Below are 19,572 nucleotides of genomic sequence, written 5' to 3'. Positions count from 1 at the left end.
GAGGCTCATCGCTTTGTGCATGTGAAAAGAAAAAGGAAGCAGTAAAGCTTGAGAACAGTAGTAGCTAGTAAACGTCTCATAAAAGAAAGTCATACTTCCAATCTTATTCATGTCAAATGTCATCCTACTGAAGTTTTTATGACCGCCAGCGAATGCAGATGTGTTAATGACTTTGTTGGTGTATGCATTGTAAATTGGGGTGTAGTAGAAATTCAAACAGACAAATAAGCAGCTGCTTCCCAGACCAAGTCTTTGTCTTTGTTGTGTTTTGAAAGACCGAGACGAACAGTACAGACGACAATGCAGCTCAAGATTGAGTCAGTTTTAATCATATTTCAAAATAATGATTTCCCAAACAGCAGAAACCACAACGAGTGACACAAAATTTTAAGTATTTACACCAGTGTCACAGAGATTTGTACATTTACCTTTATGAACCCAAGGCCATTCACAGCAATTGTAACTTTCACAAAGTAACTTTTTTTTGTAAACTGTAACATACAAATGAATCCACTAATCCTCAAAGCTGAAAAAGAATGCACAGAACAGCAAATATGTCATTAATATAAAGTCAGAGTTTTTACAAGTTGTATCGAATGAGGAATATATAAATGTTTCATGGCAACATGCTGATCAGCGTGGCACGTGGTGAGACGTGTGTCTTCCCTTTATCTCCCCTGAAAGATGAAGCATTGAGAATAACGTCAATGACAGCACAGATTCACATGAAAACCACCAAAGAACTACAACAAAAAGATGAAGCTTTGATTTATCTTCTCCTTTTTAGGCAGACAAACATCTCATGTTTACCAATCGTATAAAGATCTAATTGTGATCTCTTCCCACAGAAGGTTTACCGAGTTTTACTGATGTCAGCTTTGTCATTTAACTCCATAGACACACACATCAAATATGCAGCTTTATTATTGTGGGGTATTGTGGTGTTGGCATCTTGTGAATTTATGACTCCTTAAAAATGTTTTTCCGTTGTTATCTTTACTGTCCATCCTTCCTGCTGCTGCCCTCAGATTCCTCTTTTCTGCTGAGTCCACAGGCACCGCCGTACCTCTGCACTGCTGTCATCAGTGTCGTATATCTTATCAAAAGGACGGCTGTCACAGTTTGAAATAATTTGTGGGCGCTGCCTTCCTTTTATTACTCTCCTACGTCGGTTCAGAAATAATAGCTGGTTCTCTGTTTCTATTTTACCTTAGAATTTGGCGTTTGCTGGAGCATGTTTCTTAGCTCAATCTTCTCCTTCAGTAATTTCTCCACCTGAACAAAATAAACACGTTTCATTTCAAATAGAAACAATGTAATAAAACAAACAGGTTTGACCTTATTTTTCCCATGTTACCACATTAATCCTCACTATTTCCACCCACACTCAATAGCACACAATACCTACCGTGTTGTCATGAGTCCTTTGCAGCTCGGCTGCGTCAGCGAGCGCCTTGACGTACTGCTGTTCACAGAGTGAGCTTCGCACCAGCAGCTCGCTGGACTGTGCTTGGATCTCCGCCACCTGAAAGAAGAATATTTCTAAATAAATGTGATATAATCATCACGTGTGTCTTTTATGAGTATTTTCACTATACTGATGTTTTTCCGACCTACTATTAAACCATGACTATTTTGTGACTTTTGTTCCCCACAATGTTTTTTCGCACTTTGCTGCTGCATCAGCAGAGACAAAAGTTTTTTGCTTTGTCTCCGAGGTCGCCTCAGACGACATCTGGCTCTTTAGCTGTAGGCTTATTGTGAATGATTCACTTCCTCCCTTGAGAAACTGGTTTCCTATTCAATTTGTTATTTGGAATATTCCATCAGAGTTATGGAGTTTATAGGAAGGTTTGCAAGTACAAATTCGGAAAACTATCATTTTGAGGCACTTTAATTGAGTAATTCTATTTTATGCTCCTGTGATACTTCTACTACAGTTGGGAGGGAATTATTGTACTTTTTAATCTGCTAAATTGAATTTACATCATCGCGAGTTAGTATGGGCTTTTCCAATTAAGACAGAGAAAGAATAGGTTTATAAAATACATTTGTATTATGTAATCTTGTTGTATTTAAAAAAAAATTCCAACTAACTCAGATGGACATAACTTTTTGATGGACCAGGCTGTAGTGTCCATTGTTCTGCAGAACATGAGGTTACTTATTATTATTTCAGCACATTCTTCTCATAATAGGATTGTGTTTAGATCTGTATCTTTCTGTGTTGTAAAAGCTGTGCAAACAAAATAACCTCTGGAACCTCTGGAGGCGTTTTACTGTGGAGGATCTGAGTATGTCTTCCATCGCTGCTTACAAGTTGATGAAGACGAAATGAAAGTTCCTATTAATGTAAAACACTAAGTTGTATCACTGCCTACTCAATATACATAAGGACATCAAATTAACACACATAATATCTTGTGCATACCCTGTCGCCCACACTGTTTAAATACAGCTGGAACCTTTTCTCCACATCTCTGGACAGGTTTGTGCAGCTGTTCCTGATCGTCTCCATCTCGGCCTTCTGGCTTTCACAGGTGAGGTGAAAGGTCATCTTCTGGAGAAACAGCCTGTCGATCTTTGTTAGGAAATCGCTGGTGACGCTTTGTATCCCGTCCAAAGACTGAGCAAAGTCCTCTTTGCACTTCCTGGGTAAAAAAACAAAAACATCAGACAAACCACATGAGTATTTAGTCTTAATACTTTCAGTGACTCATACAGATGATGTGGCAAAACAGTACTTAGTGTAGGTGGTGAGCTGCTCCTTCAGCATGGTGGTCTCGCTGCGCAGGCTGCTGGCATCCTGGCGGTGTGTGTCTCGGTCTTTGATGGCGTTGTCTTTCTCTCTGCTCAGGTACTGGACTACGTGTGTGTAGTTGTTTATATCCAGTTCATACTTAGAGTTGAGGTTCTGCAACTTCTTAAGTTCAGCTGAAGAGTTCAGTGGAGAGCAGAATTATCACAGGAACTTTTCAATTTTAATTTTACATTTAGTAACATTTTCTGTGTTCATTACTATTCTGGTATCATTTATATTTAGATATTAAGTATTTTATAGATCAGTTATTAGACATTATTCAGGAGAACTTTAAAAATGCCAGGTTGTTCATTTTATACCAAAAGGGAAGTCATTAATCAATTAAAGGTAAAAAAAATATTGAAAGTATCATAGTATTAGATTAAATCTCCTAACAGTATAGAAGTGGAGTGCATACCAGAGTTACAGGGCGGAGAGGGCTGGTATGAAGTGGCAAGACGTGGGCACGATTGTTTTTGCTGTGAAACCCTGAAATCACAGCTAGTCTAGAAATGAAAAAGAAAAAAATATAGACATTTTTTTAAGGACTATTAATTATTGGCTTTCTTATTATTGCCATAACATGGTGGTGTCACTCAACTCATTACACACATTTACTCAACCAATATTGTGTTCATTTTATTCTTCTTTATACATTTTAGGTGGAAATAATAAAATATATAAAACCATAAATATTAAAACTTAAATGGCGAATGTTTCATGTTTCAAATATTTGTTGAGTTTTTTACTGAAACAATGAATGAATCAATGTGAAAAGGAATCTAAAGATTAATCAATACTAAAAAATCAGTTGCAGTTAAAAATAAAAATCCTCTTTTAACACAAACAAATAGTCGTAGTACCCAGATATATAAATATATAGCAGTTACAAGGGTCTTTTATTAGTTTTTGTACATTTTCAATGCATGGCTTTAACTTGTAGCCGAGTATCAGTACCTTAAGTAAAAGGTCTGGATTCTTGTTCCACCACTGGTCACAAATAGGCAAACTAAATAATGCTTAAAGAAATAATCATGTTGTATATTTTGCACAGTGCAACTTAGCTTAACCTTCATTGATACCTGTTGTAGACAACATTTCAAATAAAGATTTTGATGTTTTAAAACTACTACTATCAGCTGCTTAACATTGTACCGATCAAGTCATCTACTTACCTTCGCTTGCTTTAGGTCATGTGCTGATTTGTTAGCAATAGTCTTCAGACTTGCCAACTCGGTCTCCAGAGCAGTTTTCTCAGCCGTGTGAGCTCCCAGCTGAGCTGCCAGCTCGCCCTTCTCCTTTTGCAGCTGGAAGTTGTTCTCACTGATCCGGTTGAAGTTCAGCTCCAGCTCCTTCAGGATGAAAAATGGGAGCTCACTTGGCATCATTATCACGGTTACAGCTCTGAACATATATATTAGATCGATATTTAATATATTATACTGTGTGACAGCAAATATTGATGCTGCACAAAACCTTTGATCAAAAACTGTGCAGAAATGATCACATCTTATTCGTCAAGCCTCCTTAAACCGGACATATTATGGTCTCTTTTGGGTTGCATATTTGTATCTGAATTCATTGTTACATGTGTACATGCAAATGGATCTCTTAAAGTCCAGATTGCACAAAAAAAGGTATTTTGTTTAACTTTACTTAACTTTTTTTATGCATACCTCTTATATACACTGTATCAGACAAAAAATTCTAATTCAAACCAAAGTATAACATCACAAGTCCTTTAGCGAGACTTTTAATATCTAACTAAATAAACTATTAAATGTTAACAACACAAGAACAATCTCTGACCTCAACCATCTTTTCTTCTGCAGACTTCTCTGGCTGTCCGTAGATGAGGAAAAGCACCAAGCTGACGATGATCAGGGACTGGATCAGAGAGGAAAAAAAGAAGACGATCCTCATGTAGTAGCCACAGCTCTTCCCTTTGGGCTTGTGCTTGTGCTCCCTCGCCTCCAGGCCAAACTTGGCTCGGGAGTAGCTGGAGCTGTACATGACAGAAGGCAAATGGTGGCAGCTGATTTTTGGAAGAACTGAACAGATGTGATCTTTTGCTAAAAATCCACGAGGCTTCCGTTCAGATGTGATCCTCTCCGCACGGCAGGTGCTCAGGATTCGAGGTGGACACCAAGAGGAGAAGAATGTGGTGAGAAGTGTGTCTCCGCCTGCTACAGCTCTGACTCACTGTCGGGGGGGGGGGGGGATGCACGCGCAGAAATGACAACGGATGGCTGGATGTCAACGGTGACCCTTAGCTGTGTGAAGGGGCCATGTCTATAAATGCTGCTGGAGGCGCACTTTGACTCCTGGTTATCCTCCTCCTCCCGTTTACCTCTGTCGAAGTTTACAACTGTAAACCCGCCGAAACTCCCACACGTTTCCCTGGTTGAGACAAAAGAAGATTACTGGGGCTTAAGTATTAAACAAGCATCCCCTCCGCACATTTTAACATTTGTAGAATTACTCAGTCCAAAAAGTACCAATATAACTGATACAACGTCCTCCCTTGGGTATCTTTCCTGGATTAATACAAAGAGAAATTATTTTCATTGACCATGTGGGAAATAGCTAAATTGACTCCATCAATTTGGAAGTGCTTCACATTAGGACAGGGAAAGATTACTAAACAGCAAAGAGGCAATACAGGTCCCCTTAACGGTTAATTCAAGCCAGTTATTGGGTATTTTATTTTAGACTATAATATTTAATTCATTTTCAAATATTTAGCTAAAAAGGAACTAGTACACGTGACAGATAATTGCAATGGAGTATAATGTACAATAGTGTCCTGTAAAATATGGTGGATTAAAAGTAGAATCAAATGGAAGCACTCAAGAACATGCAGTAATTTTCCACCAGTACCTGGATGTGATATATTAAGAAACCAGAAAAGATCATCCAGCAGTGCCACAATTAAATATAGCAACTACAGAATTACTAATCATATTCCCTTGGTGGAAAACAATGTAAGCCATGCAAGGAGTAAAAGCAGAAAACGCCAAACAAACAAAAAAAATTCCACCATATCCTGTTCCGGCGAGCGCGGAAAGGAGTCATCGCAGTGGAGGAGTGAAAGAATGAAAACAATAGAGACCTGTCATTCTTCATGGATGAGGGAATAACAAATTGTCCCTGCTGTACGGACACACCGCCCCTCCCCCCCCGCCCCGCTATCTGCGATGATGACGTGAGGAACAGCCGGCTCTCCTAGGGAAGTGTTTAAAATGGGAAAGGCCCTCTGAGGCCGGGGTTTTCCTGCTCCCCATTGTGTCCCTGAGAAAGTAGCTCACCGGAAAAAAACCTCATTTATGAAGGTGTGTGAGTGACAGAAAATGAGTGACTGAAAAGAGTTAGGACAGACATCAGATCAACTCGTGGACAAAAACAGGAAACAGAACGGTTGAAGACTGAGATAAAAACACCGCTTAAGATAACTGACCAGACACATTTGGGTTCAGAGGGTGAAACTGTAGCGCTGCAGTAATACTCATTGGTGGATAACTGATACGGTGTTTTAACAATAAATGCAGATATACAGTGACGCCGATGAAGCTCGACAGTAACGATGTCTGCAGATTTAAAGCAGACATTTTAGTAAAACCCAAAAGACAGAAGAACGCTGATGAAAGCAGAAAATAATTATGAAAACTGACATTTGGATGTGGTATGAAAAACAACCCTGTGTCGTCATTGGACCACAGAACCTTCAGAGTAGGACCGAACCAGTTCAGACCTCGAGAGGGACTCTGCTGCCCCCTCCTGACAAAAATATAGAAAGCCCATGTGAAAATTAAAAACAGGATTCAACGTGCTTTCTTTTTATATCGAGAAACGGCTTCAAAAAGCTCATCTGTACAATGTGTTTCGACACAATCAATCCATCAACGACAGAAATGTCATTGTCAAAAGAGGGGCTGCTTCTACATTACTGTATTTCATTGTCTGTGTAACATACAAGGCTGAGAAATTAACTTAAGATAAAATACAACCCCTTATAAAACACATAATACATTAAAACAGGCAACAAAAAGGGAAAATCATAAACTACAAGGGGAAGCAATATTACAGATGTTGCGTCCTGGGTGATAAAGTTAATCATATTACAGCCGGACATTTGAGACAAATGTTTCACACACAGATCAGCAGGGTGAGGACTCAAAATAAAAAGGGAGCAAGTTTAACAAAAGCCGATGCTTTAACCATCTTCATTCTTTGTAATCCTTTATCTTCTCTTTCTACTTGCTTCTAGGTGAGGTGATATTTACTATATCACGTCCTTCCTTGGAAACCTCCAAGAGTATTAAAGCCCAAAAAACAAATAATTGTATTACTTCTGCAGCTTAAAACAATCATGACTTTGATTATTTTATGGAAACACACACACGTGTGATAGTCCTGTTGTTTCTTTAGAACTACAGCTTGTTTTAACAAATATTCTCACAAATTATTTCTCTGAAGCAGTTAATAGAAAAACCTTCTTTCTAGTAAACCTAAAATCCTAACGGGGCTTTATGGGTGTGCCATGTTTTAGACTGTTGCCTCAATGTCCTGGGGGTCTTCCCCCTCCAGCAGGCTGTAGGACGCGTGGCTCTGGAAAGGTCTTTGTAAAGGATGAGCCAAAAGTTTGGCCATGCAGTTGTGCAGCTCGATGGCAGGTCCACTCAGGGAGACCTCAAAGCGATAGCACACGCCCTTTGAGTCCAGGTTGCAGAAAGAGGTGTAGTTGTCCTGGGGAAAGAAAACATAAAAACGTGGATGTCATGCAGCACTAGAGCAATATATGGAGAATATCACCATGTGAAAAGCTGCTAAAGTAGAATACCATACTATGGGTATTACATGATGTTGATTCAGACATGACGGTGTGTGAATAGATTTTTAGGGTCCTTATCATCTACCACAAAGTCCTGTCCTGCTAAATGTATTTAGCAGTTGTTGTTTTTTATTTATATTATAATTTCTGTTCCCTATGCCGGGCATCATGACAATAGACTTTGGCCGTATCGCCTAAACCCTACTACACTTCTGCATTTTCATTACTTCTCTCTTGAGGCCAAGCGCCAAATGTTTTCAGTCGTTGCTTAACAGGCTGCGGCTGACTGTGTTGGTAGAAGCTGTTGGTCCGGACATTGTTGCATTTGTTTCTGTCAAAGGAAACCTGAGGCCAACTACAGCACACACGTTGGGATAACGCGTCTTTATTAGCGGATTCACTCACCCTCCAGCTGGTCTCATCCCCCTGCTCCTCCATCCCGTTGTGAAGATAGACCACATCGAAGAAAAAATATGGAGATTGCAGCATTTTCTACGGCAAGAGAAGGACACGCTAGACTTAAACCTTCAATGTAGAGGGGATGTATAGTTCAAGGCAACAAAATACTAACAGGAAAAGAAATACGTAGGGAAATAAAATTCACATTATGAAGAAACCAATGGACCAACTCAGATAGTAGAGTGGAACACAGATATCTCAGCAGTACTCACGCCAACGGCCTCTGATGGGCTAAACTGAAGCTGCCCTGCATGGCGGCTGTAGATGAGCACAGTCCGCACCACATATGGAGGAGGGACGGTCTGAACGTTGTCCATCGACGGCAGCTCAATCTTCTGACGACTTCAAAGCCAAAAGAAAAAAGACAGATGACCTTCAGTAGAAACTTTCTATGCAATGTTTCATAGATTTTAAGAAGGGTAAATAGTCAGATGGTACTTACATTACATTAAGAAGATCTTCAAGGTCTATAGAGAACAGTTAAGGCTAAAATCTAACAGGTAGAATTGATTTAACATCCTACTGTATGTATCGCTTCATTGTATGAAATATATTTTCATCATTGTTCAAGAGTTAGTTTTGAATATAAGGATACTGAAGGACTCGCACACATTGGTCTCAAGGTCATACAGACAGCTGCACAGCTCCCTGGGATCAGACGTGAAGCCTGACAACTGAGGAGCACACCAGTACATAAGAAGAAGAAAATATGTCACAAATTGAGGGGGGAAAAAAAGGGGGAATATTCAGATTAAACCATTTCAGTACTCACCCACAGGGCGTCGTCATTGACAACCACCAGGGCAAACTCATGTCGTTTGTCAATCTTGTGTTTAGTTCTGACAAACATTTCGATCATCTTCTGGGAAATGTTCAGCGCGTTTGTTTTAGACCTATTTGGAAAATGAGTGAAGTTAGTTCCTGGGTGATACGGGCACTGAGGAATGAAGGTCAACTTACCCGTTAAAAGACTCCAACTTTAGCAAAGACATCTCTTCAGAAAGGTCTAAGCAGATGATCTGCCATGAAGAAAACCAGTCAGAATAAGCGAAGAAGGTAGTTTCAAAAGTCATCAGTAAATCAGCTGTGACATGCTGGCATACCACTTTCTCTGGACAGTTAACCCGGGGAACTCTGAGCTGGTAATCTGCCGGTGGGAGGATCGGGGTTGTCATGGCGGGCTGCTGCTGCTGCTGCTGCTGTGTGGGCTTCGGCCTCTCTTTAGCTGCGATGGCAGCAGCGGATAGCGGCACTGTGGCACCGGATGCTGCCGCCGCCAATGCTGCCGTTGCAACGGGGGCCACGTTCTGAACCGCAGCTACTGAAAGTGTTGCGGTAGTGGAAGCGAGAGGACTGTCGTTGGTCGAAGCCTCACCCTCGCCCTCCACACGGCTCCCCACGGCAGGCTGGGCTACGTTGGGGTTACTGATCCCTCCGAGGCTGCCCGTGCTGCTGCGACGGTCCTCGGCACCTTCCGGGTTGGAGCGTGTCCGAGGTCGCAGCTCCACCAGATGCTCTTCTCCATCAGCTGGACCCGGCTCTGGCGTCTCCATGGATACACTAGTTGCTATGGAAGGAGGGAGGGGGAGAGGATGAGTTGGGGGGTTTAGTTGAACGCTCAGTGGCAATTCAAAGCAAAAGCTGCTTTTAACACAGATCGTACACTGGACACATGGCAGCAGCATCCATCGCAGATTCACCACCACCGTCACTACCAACTCTCAACTCAATCGTATTTCCGAATGTCAAAGCGATTCCAGTAACTGCTCCACAGTGCCGCTGCGACTCTGTCCGCATAGACGAGGAGCGCAGTAGACAAACGGACACTTGACGTCAGATGTTTGACAGTTTAGACAGAAATGCATCGATCGGTCCCGAGGAGGAGCGCGCACTAGCAACGTGAGCTGCTAGCATTCATTTTAAAATAATTATATGACATATTGGAGAAACACATTAGGACCCGACGTGTATAAGATGTTCATTGTTAAAACCTTCCGGTGGACTTACGTGACGAGTAGGTGCAAAACGTCTAGGATTCAACAAAGGTGAAACTCATTGAAAGTGGCGAAATATTTTACGTTAAACGACGAACTAGCATTTGTTTTGATCGAACTACTTCCTCATCGGAAATGAACGAAGCCGGAAGTGCCAAACCCTGTAGGATCATGGGTAATGTAGTTTGGTTACAAAGGTACGTTTTCTACCCTTTTTACGCCTTTTTTCCTCGCGGATGTTGTGATGTCATTTATAGTCGCAACAAATTTGAAGAAAAAAATATGTTTAAAAAAATAAAAGACTAGTAGTACATTTCCAACAGTGTACATCCAGAGTGAATGCTATTCATAGTGGACTAGGAAAAGGCATTAGAGCAAAATGTGGACAAAACAGGAAGGGACACAAAGTGACATGGAATGGGTGGGGATGACTTTCTGAGTGTTTCCACTTACTTCACTCATCACACTCAATGCTGTTGGACACACATGGAGAGAGCAGACGTCAGCAGTGGCTAACTTTAGTCAAATATTATATCAGGAACAGTAAGACTGAGGAAAGAAGTATCTCATTTTTTTTCCATTTTTGTAATTGGCAGAGAACAGAAACAACAGGAAGCAGATCACTGCGCGTGCATCAGGATCAAAAGCTATGGAGGTTAGTTGTGATGTGTTTTAGTGTTTGTATTACTTGTAATCGTCTTGCTACTGTAATATTATGCACTTTGTTCTGAAACCAGATCACACAATGGTTAGTAGTATTACTGACTTTTTATAACGGTTTTTCTAAAATTAGGAATGGGTCTTTAGCCTGGGACCTATCCACTGTGTTTATGTTATCTTTGGCCCATTTGTCTGTGTATCTTCATATATACAGTATATGCATTGTATATATGTCACATAATAGAGAATAGAATATAAGAGAAACGTATTTATTCTACTACATCTTTGTGTACAACAAAAAATGATTTGGCCGACAAATATTTGCTCCGCAGGAAGTTGGATCTCAGGATGTTTTAGTTTCCTCCTTTTCCGCTGCTCAAAACAAAACAGGGCAAATGTGCAACAACAAGGTCTGGTTAACACACAGCATGAAACAGGAATTAGCTCAGTTAAATAATGAACAGCTCTTCAATGGCGGCTTATTATTAACAATCAGACAGAAGTTTATGTCGGAAAACATATCAGTATACAGTACGGTATAGGAATATCAGTAAATATTTGTGAACACAGGGCAAATTATTTTCTTACATTCTAAATACAACTTAATGTGTTTGCAGGATTTCTGCCTGGTTCGATGCGACAGCCTGGACGCTGGTTCAGGGTGTGACAGAGAGGTGATGACCCTGATCGACCACATGACCCTTGACCCGGAGGGCTTTGATCCCACAGCAAACCTGGAGCCTTCGCCAGCAGAACTGGCTCAGTGCGAGGCTGAAGTGGGCACGCTGCTCAACATCATCGCTGAATTGAACAAGAAGATGGGTTCGCTAAAGGCACCAAGGTAACATTAGTGAAAGATTGACCGGGTGGGTATTATTAAAACTGTGACACTGATATGAGCCATAAAATGTACCTGAGTGAATACATTTGGGTTTACTTCAAATGCATATTTTGGTGATTTGTTACACATTTCCCATTAACACATTAAATATTGGTCTGCTTAGCTAGTCTAAAAATAAACAACGTGGTATTTACAATCAAAAATCTTAATGCTACTAGTATTCTGCAGTGACCCGGGGAACCCGAGACCACAAGAACTATCTAGACCTCTGGTTCCAGACCTCCTGTCCCACAGGCTGCTCAGAAGCAGCTCGGAGAGTAGTACTGCCTTTGCTGCCACATCTAAACCTTCACCGACTGAGCGAGGTTGGCACAGTAACAACATTACTTTGTTTTGATTTATAATGCATCTATTGGTTGTTTTCCACCTGGTTGCTTTCTTTTTAAAGATATATTTCCTCCAGTTGTATTAACTTAAATATCTACTCCATAGTCTGAACAAGACCGAAAGTGATTTTGAAGGAAATCAAACATTACCAATAATCTGACTTAAGACATAGAATCTGACTTTTTTTGGTTTTATTGTGTTATTCATAGTATTCATGTAAAACCACCACTCACTCATATTAACACGATTAACTGCATCTCTACTTTGCATTCACAAGGGGGCGGTGGTGTGGTGTGGACTAAACTACAAGAGGTTTTATCATCAGTGGAGGACTCCATCAGCTCTAAAAGGTCCTGGGCCGCCCCCATCACAGCTTCTGACCAATATAAGCACAGAGAGCATCTTCGAGCCACCCAGGAGAGTTGGGTTAAAGTCACTCAGGTATTAAAATTGTATAAAACTTGATTTCTTGACATTTTTGATTTTTTGTTATTAAAGCTGCGGATATTTTTAGATAAAATGTGCCGACATTTTTTGTTAAATATACTTGATTTACATGATTGTTACTCTCAAAAAAATGGATTAATTCCAAAATGGATGTAAATAGGGGTATTATAGCTGTCTTTTTTTATTTGATGGATCAATTTATGCAAAATATATTTAATTTCTCTCTTCTTTAGTATTGCATCTGCCCCTTCCATAATTTTAGCTCATTGGTTTTAGATATTGAAGGACATGGAAATAGAGTTTGGGATTTCATGCCCATCGGCCCCGTCAAATGACAACGGCGTCCTGGATCTGGAGAAGCGAGACTCTGCTCTCAGGAGCACCTTGCAGAGTCATCAGGAGGAGCTTGAGAGAGAACAAAGCACCTTCAGCCAGATGGAAGAGGACAAGAACAAGGTAGAAGATATGCTTTCGTTCATAACAGAGTTGAGAATATAAGAATTGTATAAATGCAAATTTGGCACATTAACTCTGCTCGTATTTCAGCTGGTTGGTCTCCAAAAGTCCTGGAGGTCAGGAGGTCGCTTCTCCTCCTACCGGTCCACTGCGGGGGCTCCCAGTCCCACCCTCCCCTCTCCTCCCCTCCCGGCTTCACCGTTACTCTACAGAAGAACAGGCAGAGCTGTAACACCGCTGTGTGTAGGCGGCGACGGTTCTCCAGTGGACTCCGTTACCTCATGCAGTCCCTGTCCGAGTCCCATCGGCCTGGAGACTGAGACGGAACGGCTGACCAGGTAAAAGGAGAGCCTGAAGTAATGAAAGTCCCCCTGAGCACACTTTTGTCTCAAATTGACAGTTTAAAAAGCAATTACTTTACTTTTACATCACACACCGTCACTAGAGTGTAGAGCCTACGAAGAGGATTGTGACTTATGCAGATACAGTGTTTTTGCCAACAGGTCTTTTGGCTTGATGAGTCAAGATGAGTTTGTCTGAGTCAACAATATGGTTAAACGGTTTCTTCCTTTTATAGAAGCTTCATTATGTCTATATGTAAAACTCTCCTCTCTCATCCTCTCTCTCATTATTGCAGATGCATCGAGAGGCTGAGGGCCAGAAACGAGCGTCTGACTGCAGCTCTGGAGAGACGGAAGGGAGAGACAGAACGACTCAGCATGACTCTAAACAGACTTGAGGCTAACTGCTCCGCTCTGGAGACGGCTCTCAGATACTGGTACAAACATCCGGCAGACAAATACAGAGGCCATTCAAGGATGTTCATGACAATGATCAGAAATCTGCTGGTTATTCTCATGAAGTGACGACGGATTTGGTCTTTGTGGTTGTGATTGACAGCGAGGAGTGTGAAGAGGCCTACAGCGAGCTGCTGTCACTCCATGACGCCAGAGAGCCGCAACGCATTCCTCTGCAGACAGACTCAGCAGGTGTTTGTATACCATGTTTTAATACCTACGACTATGTCAACCCCCCCCCCCCCCCCCACACACACACACACACACACACACACACTGTAAGGCTCACAGTTTCTCTTGTGATCAGAGGCAGTTGGTGACAGGCTGCAGCCCGACGGTCCCTCATCTCCGCTCATGGGAACTGAAGAGCTGTCCACCTCTTTCTCGACAGTCACAGAGGAGATGCAGACACAGAGTAACACGGGGCAGAGGTGACGTCTCTACGTGCTCCTTGTACATTCATAGGAACATTCTTGTATTTGAAAACCGCAAATAGAAGAATCGGAACCTCAAACGAATCATTGTCTCCCAGCACCTAAAATGGAAATGCCATTAATCACATTTTGTGGTGTTTTGAAAGCGTCAGAAATCAATGATGTGTGACAAAAGAAATAACCTTTTTGTTTACAGAAATAGCCATTTTGTTGACCACATTTATGCGAGGTCACTCACTACCGTCTAACCTCACAGGACAGCTGAGCTGGTGGAGCGAGAGGCTGTCCTCCGCCAGCAAATTGAGCGCCTGAAGAGAGACCGGGCAGCCATTTGTCGGCCTAAGCTGAGCCCAGGAGTGGAGAGCAAAATGAGCCCCGGAAATGGTCACCCGGCTGGACCAAGAGGGGGACATGTGACTAAAGACAACACCAAACCTCCTGATGCCAAGAAAGCCAAGGCTTCCCTCTTCTGTGAACTCATTTCTGTCAGGGTAGGAGCGTTGTGTCCTTAAATATAATTTAAGAATTAACATTTGAAACTTAATCATAGAGATGACAAAAAAGTGGCCTTGTCCCGATGTCATAGTTGTCTAGGATGATTTGTTGAAGGCAAAGTCAATATAGAACTAATATTACTAACTTTTCAAAACACTGTTTTTCTTGTGGCTTTACAGAAGTCGGGGTAAAAATGTTGTGCTTCTGCCACTAATACATACACAACGCTGCTTAGCTCGTATCTGCATTCAACTCTAGTCTGTTTCATGGTTTTACTTTTTCAGGAAGAAATGTCAGTGCTGCGAGCCCTAATCCGCCTCAAGGAGAAAGATTTGAGGCGTCTGGAGTGGGGCTTAATGTCCCAGAAGGTCCAGGAATCAGCCGCAGCCTACGTTCCAGAAAGCCTGAAAGAGGAGATGGAGGATTGTAAGACCGAACAACAGGTAGGACACGACTCCTCCTTTTTTTTAATTCATCAAATAATACAAAGTCAAGGTGAAATGAGCAAGCGGGAGCAGGACTTTGGTCCACTGTGGCAGACCCGTTTCAAATCTGGGTGTCCCACATGGGAAATCACACATCTACCAAAGCAGAATCCCTCCAGGCCAAGAGGGATATTTTGGTTCCACAAGGTCTTCTGCCGAGCTGTCCTGTCGCAGCAGCACAGATTCATCACACACCTCATCATTGGCCAATGAGAAAGAGCTGAGCAGCAACTTTAGGTTATCACAGCTTTCAGTCAATCGAGTGGTTTCAAAGCTGGTTTCTTCTCTTCCCCAATATTCATTTTGAATGGTTTAGAAGAACCACGCACGTGGTTCACCACTATGACTGACCTTACAGACTATTGCAATAGTTCAACCGAAAGTTCCATTGCTTCCAACGCTGAGGCAGCGTCGTAAATGACGTCCTGCCCGGTTTTATTCTCTACGTTTGGAGCAGTGGCTTCCAGTCGAGGGGTTTCGCCCTCGTAAAGATAGATAAGTCTGATATTCATCAGTACAGAATTTAATGGGGAAGGGCTGCCGAGCATTGAATAATAATAATAATCAAAATTGAATGTCATGTTTCAGAGGGTCTGTGAAAATGCAGCTAAACCTGATGGTGACGGAGACATCGCTGATCCTCCATCCAGACCCATTCTGAAAGAGCTGCAGGCCGTCCTTCAAAGGTGAGACTGTTTCATTTCTATGTGCACTGCAGTCTGCGTAGTGCTTTACGACACAATACTATTCATAAAGGCAACTATGATAATATAGTTAAATATTACCCTTTTAGAATGTTTTAACAAGGAAACCCGCAATATAATTGAAACTGATGTCATCCGGAGAAATCTGGGTATTCACTGGTAAATTAAAAGAGGTTCCTACCGAATGTAGTCAGTGTACAAAATGTATCATTCAGATATCTGAAGCCTGGTTTGATCTGTTGCTTAGAAACGCTGTTAGCAGAAATGCAGACTTTGGACTTAAAGGACATCTTGTTCTCTCCATCAGATGCTTCGTAGAGAATCCCATTCTTCTTCTGACCTCGAATAGTGAATACTTACACTGAACAAAGCGCAGCTGTCATCAAGACATGTAGAATATTTCGCATAGAGTTTATGAATGGTTGATGTGAGGAGCCTTTGTGCCTGCAGGAAAATGAATAGAGTTACATGATGATCTCCCTTTTCACGTGATCTTATCTTTGTTTTTAGGGAACAAGCCCTAAAAAAGAGACTGGCTTTAGTTCAAGACTCACTAAACGCGGCTCTGTCAGACAGCACCTCGCACAGGAGGGACAATGGAGACCAGATTGCCCGACTTACACAAGCTCACAGGTTAGCACCTCAGGAAGGTGTTGTTGCCCATCATCTTTCTGCTTGTACAACTTAAGGCAAACATCACAGGTCATCTTGTAAGCTCATTGTTTATGTGATAGTGTTAAATTGCTTCTTACTTGGTGGGTTTTCTTACGTTTCAGTAAAGCCTTGAGTTCGTACCGGCAGATTCGCCGGAAGTACCGGGAGCAGGTGTGGAGGCTGGAGCAGAAAGCGGCGGCCGTGATGGAGAGTCGCCATCTCCAGAGTGCAGCGGAGGCCTTGGAGGGGAGGAGAGAAGAGACGATTCTGTGATCCTAAGAAACAGCTTCACGGACTGCTGCCGTGGGTTTAGACTCTTCTTATTAAGATGTTTTAGTGTTACTTAGTTGCGCGTAAAGATATATGCACCTTTTTTATCTACTGCATGTATGTGTCAAACCATATATTGCACCAACAGCAGTGTTTTCAGGCATTCATTGGCTCAGAGAGGCCAATATAGATTATGTAGGTCAGTAGAACATGAAAAGCAGTTTCAATTGGCCTTTTTAACCCGAATGTGTGGGTCACCAACAAGCAGAAATGGGAATCCACAGCTTAACTTGTCCAACAGGAAACGCACGTCACAAGACACATTCCTTATTTCAGAGAAACAGCTGTCATGCAGTCACGAATTCAGGGGCTGAGCCCTCTGAGGAGCTTAGGACTGACCTTCGAGAGTGCACATGTCCTTTTTCCCATACAGGCTGACTGCGTAAAGCCCCTCCCAGCGAGCCGTCGTCACAGAGCTCAGAGGGGGGGGAAGGGGCCACGGCGATGGCCGATGGTCACACGGAATGAACGCCAAGCCCATTTGTCTTCTTTGCACGTGACAATCATTTTCTCTGCTGTCCACTATTTCCAATTCCTCGCTAATATCTTGAAGAAAAAAGGCTATCATGAGACATTGGTGTAAAACTAATCAGCTCGGAAGATTTTGTTTTACTTTTCAGACATAAATAATTGAAACCCTATAACATTATTGGGCTCGAGGTGAACAGTTGAATTCAAATTGGTGCAGCATTGAGAAAGCCTTTCGTTTTAATACGATCTGGCCAAACTTACTCTGATTCTGATTCTCCAACATTGCTGGAACTTTTCTTTGTGATGTTGCAGGTTTTGTGAATATACCATGAAGCTTAATTCCTTCTGTTGTTTTATCTTTTCTTTTGGAGGAGCAATAGAGTCTTGTGTCATTTGTAGTCAGCATGTACTGTATTATGTTGTATTTGCGCTATCGTTAAATGTCATTGTTCCCGGATTTGAAAACCTAATAAAAATATATAATATTAAAACCAAGATATTTTTGTCGGTTTGGGGGTTTCATTGTTGTCTATTTTTTGCCAATACAAAAAAGCAATATTTCTAAATCAAATAAAACAAATAAACCGACAGACACACCTGACAATAATAATAAGAAAATGTTATTTCACTCGTTTCTCTTTACCTCACTCACACCTCCGTTTCCTCTCCCCTCATCTTCTCTCCTCACTCATCTCTCAATCATGTTGATGCCCTCTCCCCCCTGCAGCCGTCCCCCCTTTACGCTGACCCACCCGAGTCGGTCAGCTGCAGCTGTGACCGGCGGTCAGGAGGTTAAGGCAAAGGTTGAGTGTCACGCCCACAGGGTCACGGCGACGCAGCGCTGTTGTGTTAGACTTTGAATGGAGGGTTCAGAGCGGCAGACGAGGTGGCGAGCCCCCGACGCCCTGACTCTTGCCTGAGCTTGCCCTTTCCCGAGCGGAGGTCATCACAGAGGGCCCGTCCTCGCCGCTCCCCCCATGCCTGCAGGTCACCGTCTCTATTGTTGTGATAGCTGCCATTAGAGCAGATGATGCAATCATCGTCCCATTGTGTGTTCTGTGTCTCTAAGATCTCCGTTGGGCTTCTGAGTTCATCGAAGGTTTTTAAGACGACGTGATTGTTATAACCTCCTGTGGACTCGTGTCAAACAGCCTAAATTATGCCGATCTCTCCTCTGGAAAGAAAAGAATATGGCTTGTTACCGTTCTTACCGTACTTCAATTATCAAAGTAAAATAACTCATTCTGAAATAAAAATGGCCCTGGCTACGGATTCATTACACTATTGTACACAAAGTTGGTAAATCGTACTGGAGCTGAGCTTCACTACTTTATATAATGTTGAAGTAGTTCATTTAAACCAGCGTATTTTGTTTTAAAACTTCAACGTATTATTTCTTAAATGTAAAATAGCAATAAGTAATGTAACCAGTGAATGTAGATTTCAAATATAAAAGTATAATATCCATCCATCGTCAAACCGCTTATCCTGCACACAGGGTCGCGGGGGGGCTGGAGTCCATCCCAGCCAACTTCGGGCGATAGACAGGGTACAACCTGGATTGGTCGCCAGCCAATCGCAGGGCAACACAGAGACACACAACCATTCACACTCACATTCACATTCACACATCTACGGGCAATTTAGAGTCCCCAATCAACCTGATCCCCAGAGCATGTCTTTGGACTGTGGGAGGAAGCCGGAGAACCCGGAGAGAACCCACGCAGACACGGGGAGAACATGCAGACTCCACACAGAAAGGCCACTGGGCGGAATCGAACCCAGGACCTTCTTGCTGTGAGGCGACAGTGCTAACCACCACGCCACCGTGCCGCCCTAAAAGTATAATATTTGCCTCTGAAATGTAGCAGACTGGAGGAGCAGAGAAGCATAGCATGAAAATAGTCCACCACTGAATGAGTTCCACACGATTGGACAGTACTAAAAATTGTACTTCTGCATCTCTCTCAGTATCTTCTTATTCTGTTCATTTACATTTAAATATACATTGTCTATGTCTGCCAGTGGAATACTTGAGTTTTTCTCTCAGACATATGGTGGAGTATATTAATCAAAAGGAAATAGTAAAAGTAAACTATTATTGAATAATTGTCCTGCAATGCAGTTTGTACGATCTCGGCCTGGAACTCATTAGACGGCTGGAAGTTTTTGCCTTCAAATAAATGTTATTCAAACATGGCTCAACATCTCTCTGTTGAAAGATTAAAAGACTTTCTTGACTTTGCCCCAAAATGAAAGCATGGAAAGTCTACTGGGATCTTTCCTGATATAATAAATAAATTCAGATATATGTGTGCGATGAAATT

General features: G+C 42.1%; 3 protein-coding genes across 4 annotated transcripts; 1 reads left to right on the top strand and 2 right to left on the bottom strand.

The window, feature by feature from the left end:
- Nucleotides 1-307: 307 nt before the first annotated feature.
- Nucleotides 308-7,351, bottom strand: plvapb (plasmalemma vesicle associated protein b). Its single transcript, XM_040184094.2, has 8 exons — nt 4,610-7,351; nt 3,976-4,152; nt 3,219-3,306; nt 2,745-2,934; nt 2,432-2,651; nt 1,409-1,525; nt 1,210-1,275; nt 308-677 (listed from the first exon to the last, which is right to left on the bottom strand). Exons 1-8 carry the CDS (start codon nt 4,811-4,813, stop codon nt 669-671), a joined length of 1,071 nt encoding a protein of 356 aa, XP_040040028.2. The 5' UTR covers nt 4,814-7,351; the 3' UTR covers nt 308-668.
- On the bottom strand, nt 6,621-10,255 carry babam1 (BRISC and BRCA1 A complex member 1). Its single transcript, XM_040184093.2, has 9 exons — nt 10,098-10,255; nt 9,194-9,657; nt 9,051-9,109; nt 8,863-8,983; nt 8,686-8,764; nt 8,533-8,557; nt 8,303-8,432; nt 8,037-8,123; nt 6,621-7,546 (listed from the first exon to the last, which is right to left on the bottom strand). Exons 2-9 carry the CDS (start codon nt 9,641-9,643, stop codon nt 7,346-7,348), a joined length of 1,152 nt encoding a protein of 383 aa, XP_040040027.2. The 5' UTR covers nt 9,644-9,657; nt 10,098-10,255; the 3' UTR covers nt 6,621-7,345.
- ushbp1 (Usher syndrome 1C binding protein 1) lies at nt 10,142-17,740 on the top strand. Of its 2 annotated transcripts, XM_078108192.1 has the most exons (15): nt 10,142-10,281; nt 10,681-10,739; nt 11,362-11,585; nt 11,814-11,950; nt 12,250-12,413; nt 12,696-12,875; nt 12,966-13,213; nt 13,513-13,653; nt 13,776-13,864; nt 13,980-14,103; nt 14,363-14,597; nt 14,886-15,044; nt 15,675-15,772; nt 16,301-16,423; nt 16,567-17,740. In XM_078108192.1, exons 2-15 carry the CDS (start codon nt 10,734-10,736, stop codon nt 16,715-16,717), a joined length of 2,079 nt encoding a protein of 692 aa, XP_077964318.1. In that variant the 5' UTR covers nt 10,142-10,281; nt 10,681-10,733; the 3' UTR covers nt 16,718-17,740. The 2 variants fall into 2 exon arrangements, with proteins under 2 accessions (XP_077964318.1, XP_077964319.1); XM_078108193.1 differs by lacking the exon at nt 10,142-10,281 and having other exon boundaries at nt 10,482-10,739; nt 12,984-13,213.
- Nucleotides 17,741-19,572: the final 1,832 nt, after the last annotated feature.

The sequence above is a fragment of the Gasterosteus aculeatus genome, chromosome 8, assembly GCF_964276395.1.
Source record: "Gasterosteus aculeatus chromosome 8, fGasAcu3.hap1.1, whole genome shotgun sequence".
NCBI classification, from domain to species: domain Eukaryota; kingdom Metazoa; phylum Chordata; class Actinopteri; order Perciformes; family Gasterosteidae; genus Gasterosteus; species Gasterosteus aculeatus.
This window is presented reverse-complemented; position numbering and strand designations above follow the sequence as displayed.

Coding starts and splice junctions, on each gene's coding strand:
- plvapb (XM_040184094.2), bottom strand. CDS start 4,813: ATGTACAGCTCCAGCTACTCCCGAGCCAAGTTTGGCCTGGAGGCGAGG. Junction 4,153..4,609: donor CAGAAGAAAAGATGGTTGAG/GTCAGAGATTGT, acceptor TTCATCCTGAAG/GAGCTGGAGCTGAACTTCAA. Junction 1,526..2,431: donor TAAACAGTGTGGGCGACAGG/GTATGCACAAGA, acceptor TTCTTCTTTCAG/GTGGCGGAGATCCAAGCACA.
- ushbp1 (XM_078108192.1), top strand. Junction 14,104..14,362: donor CAGAGTAACACGGGGCAGAG/GTGACGTCTCTA, acceptor CTAACCTCACAG/GACAGCTGAGCTGGTGGAGC. Junction 16,424..16,566: donor CGACTTACACAAGCTCACAG/GTTAGCACCTCA, acceptor CTTACGTTTCAG/TAAAGCCTTGAGTTCGTACC.
- babam1 (XM_040184093.2), bottom strand. CDS start 9,643: ATGGAGACGCCAGAGCCGGGTCCAGCTGATGGAGAAGAGCATCTGGTG. Junction 8,765..8,862: donor TCAATGACGACGCCCTGTGG/GTGAGTACTGAA, acceptor TGTGCTCCTCAG/TTGTCAGGCTTCACGTCTGA. Junction 8,124..8,302: donor GCCCATCAGAGGCCGTTGGC/GTGAGTACTGCT, acceptor CTCTTGCCGTAG/AAAATGCTGCAATCTCCATA.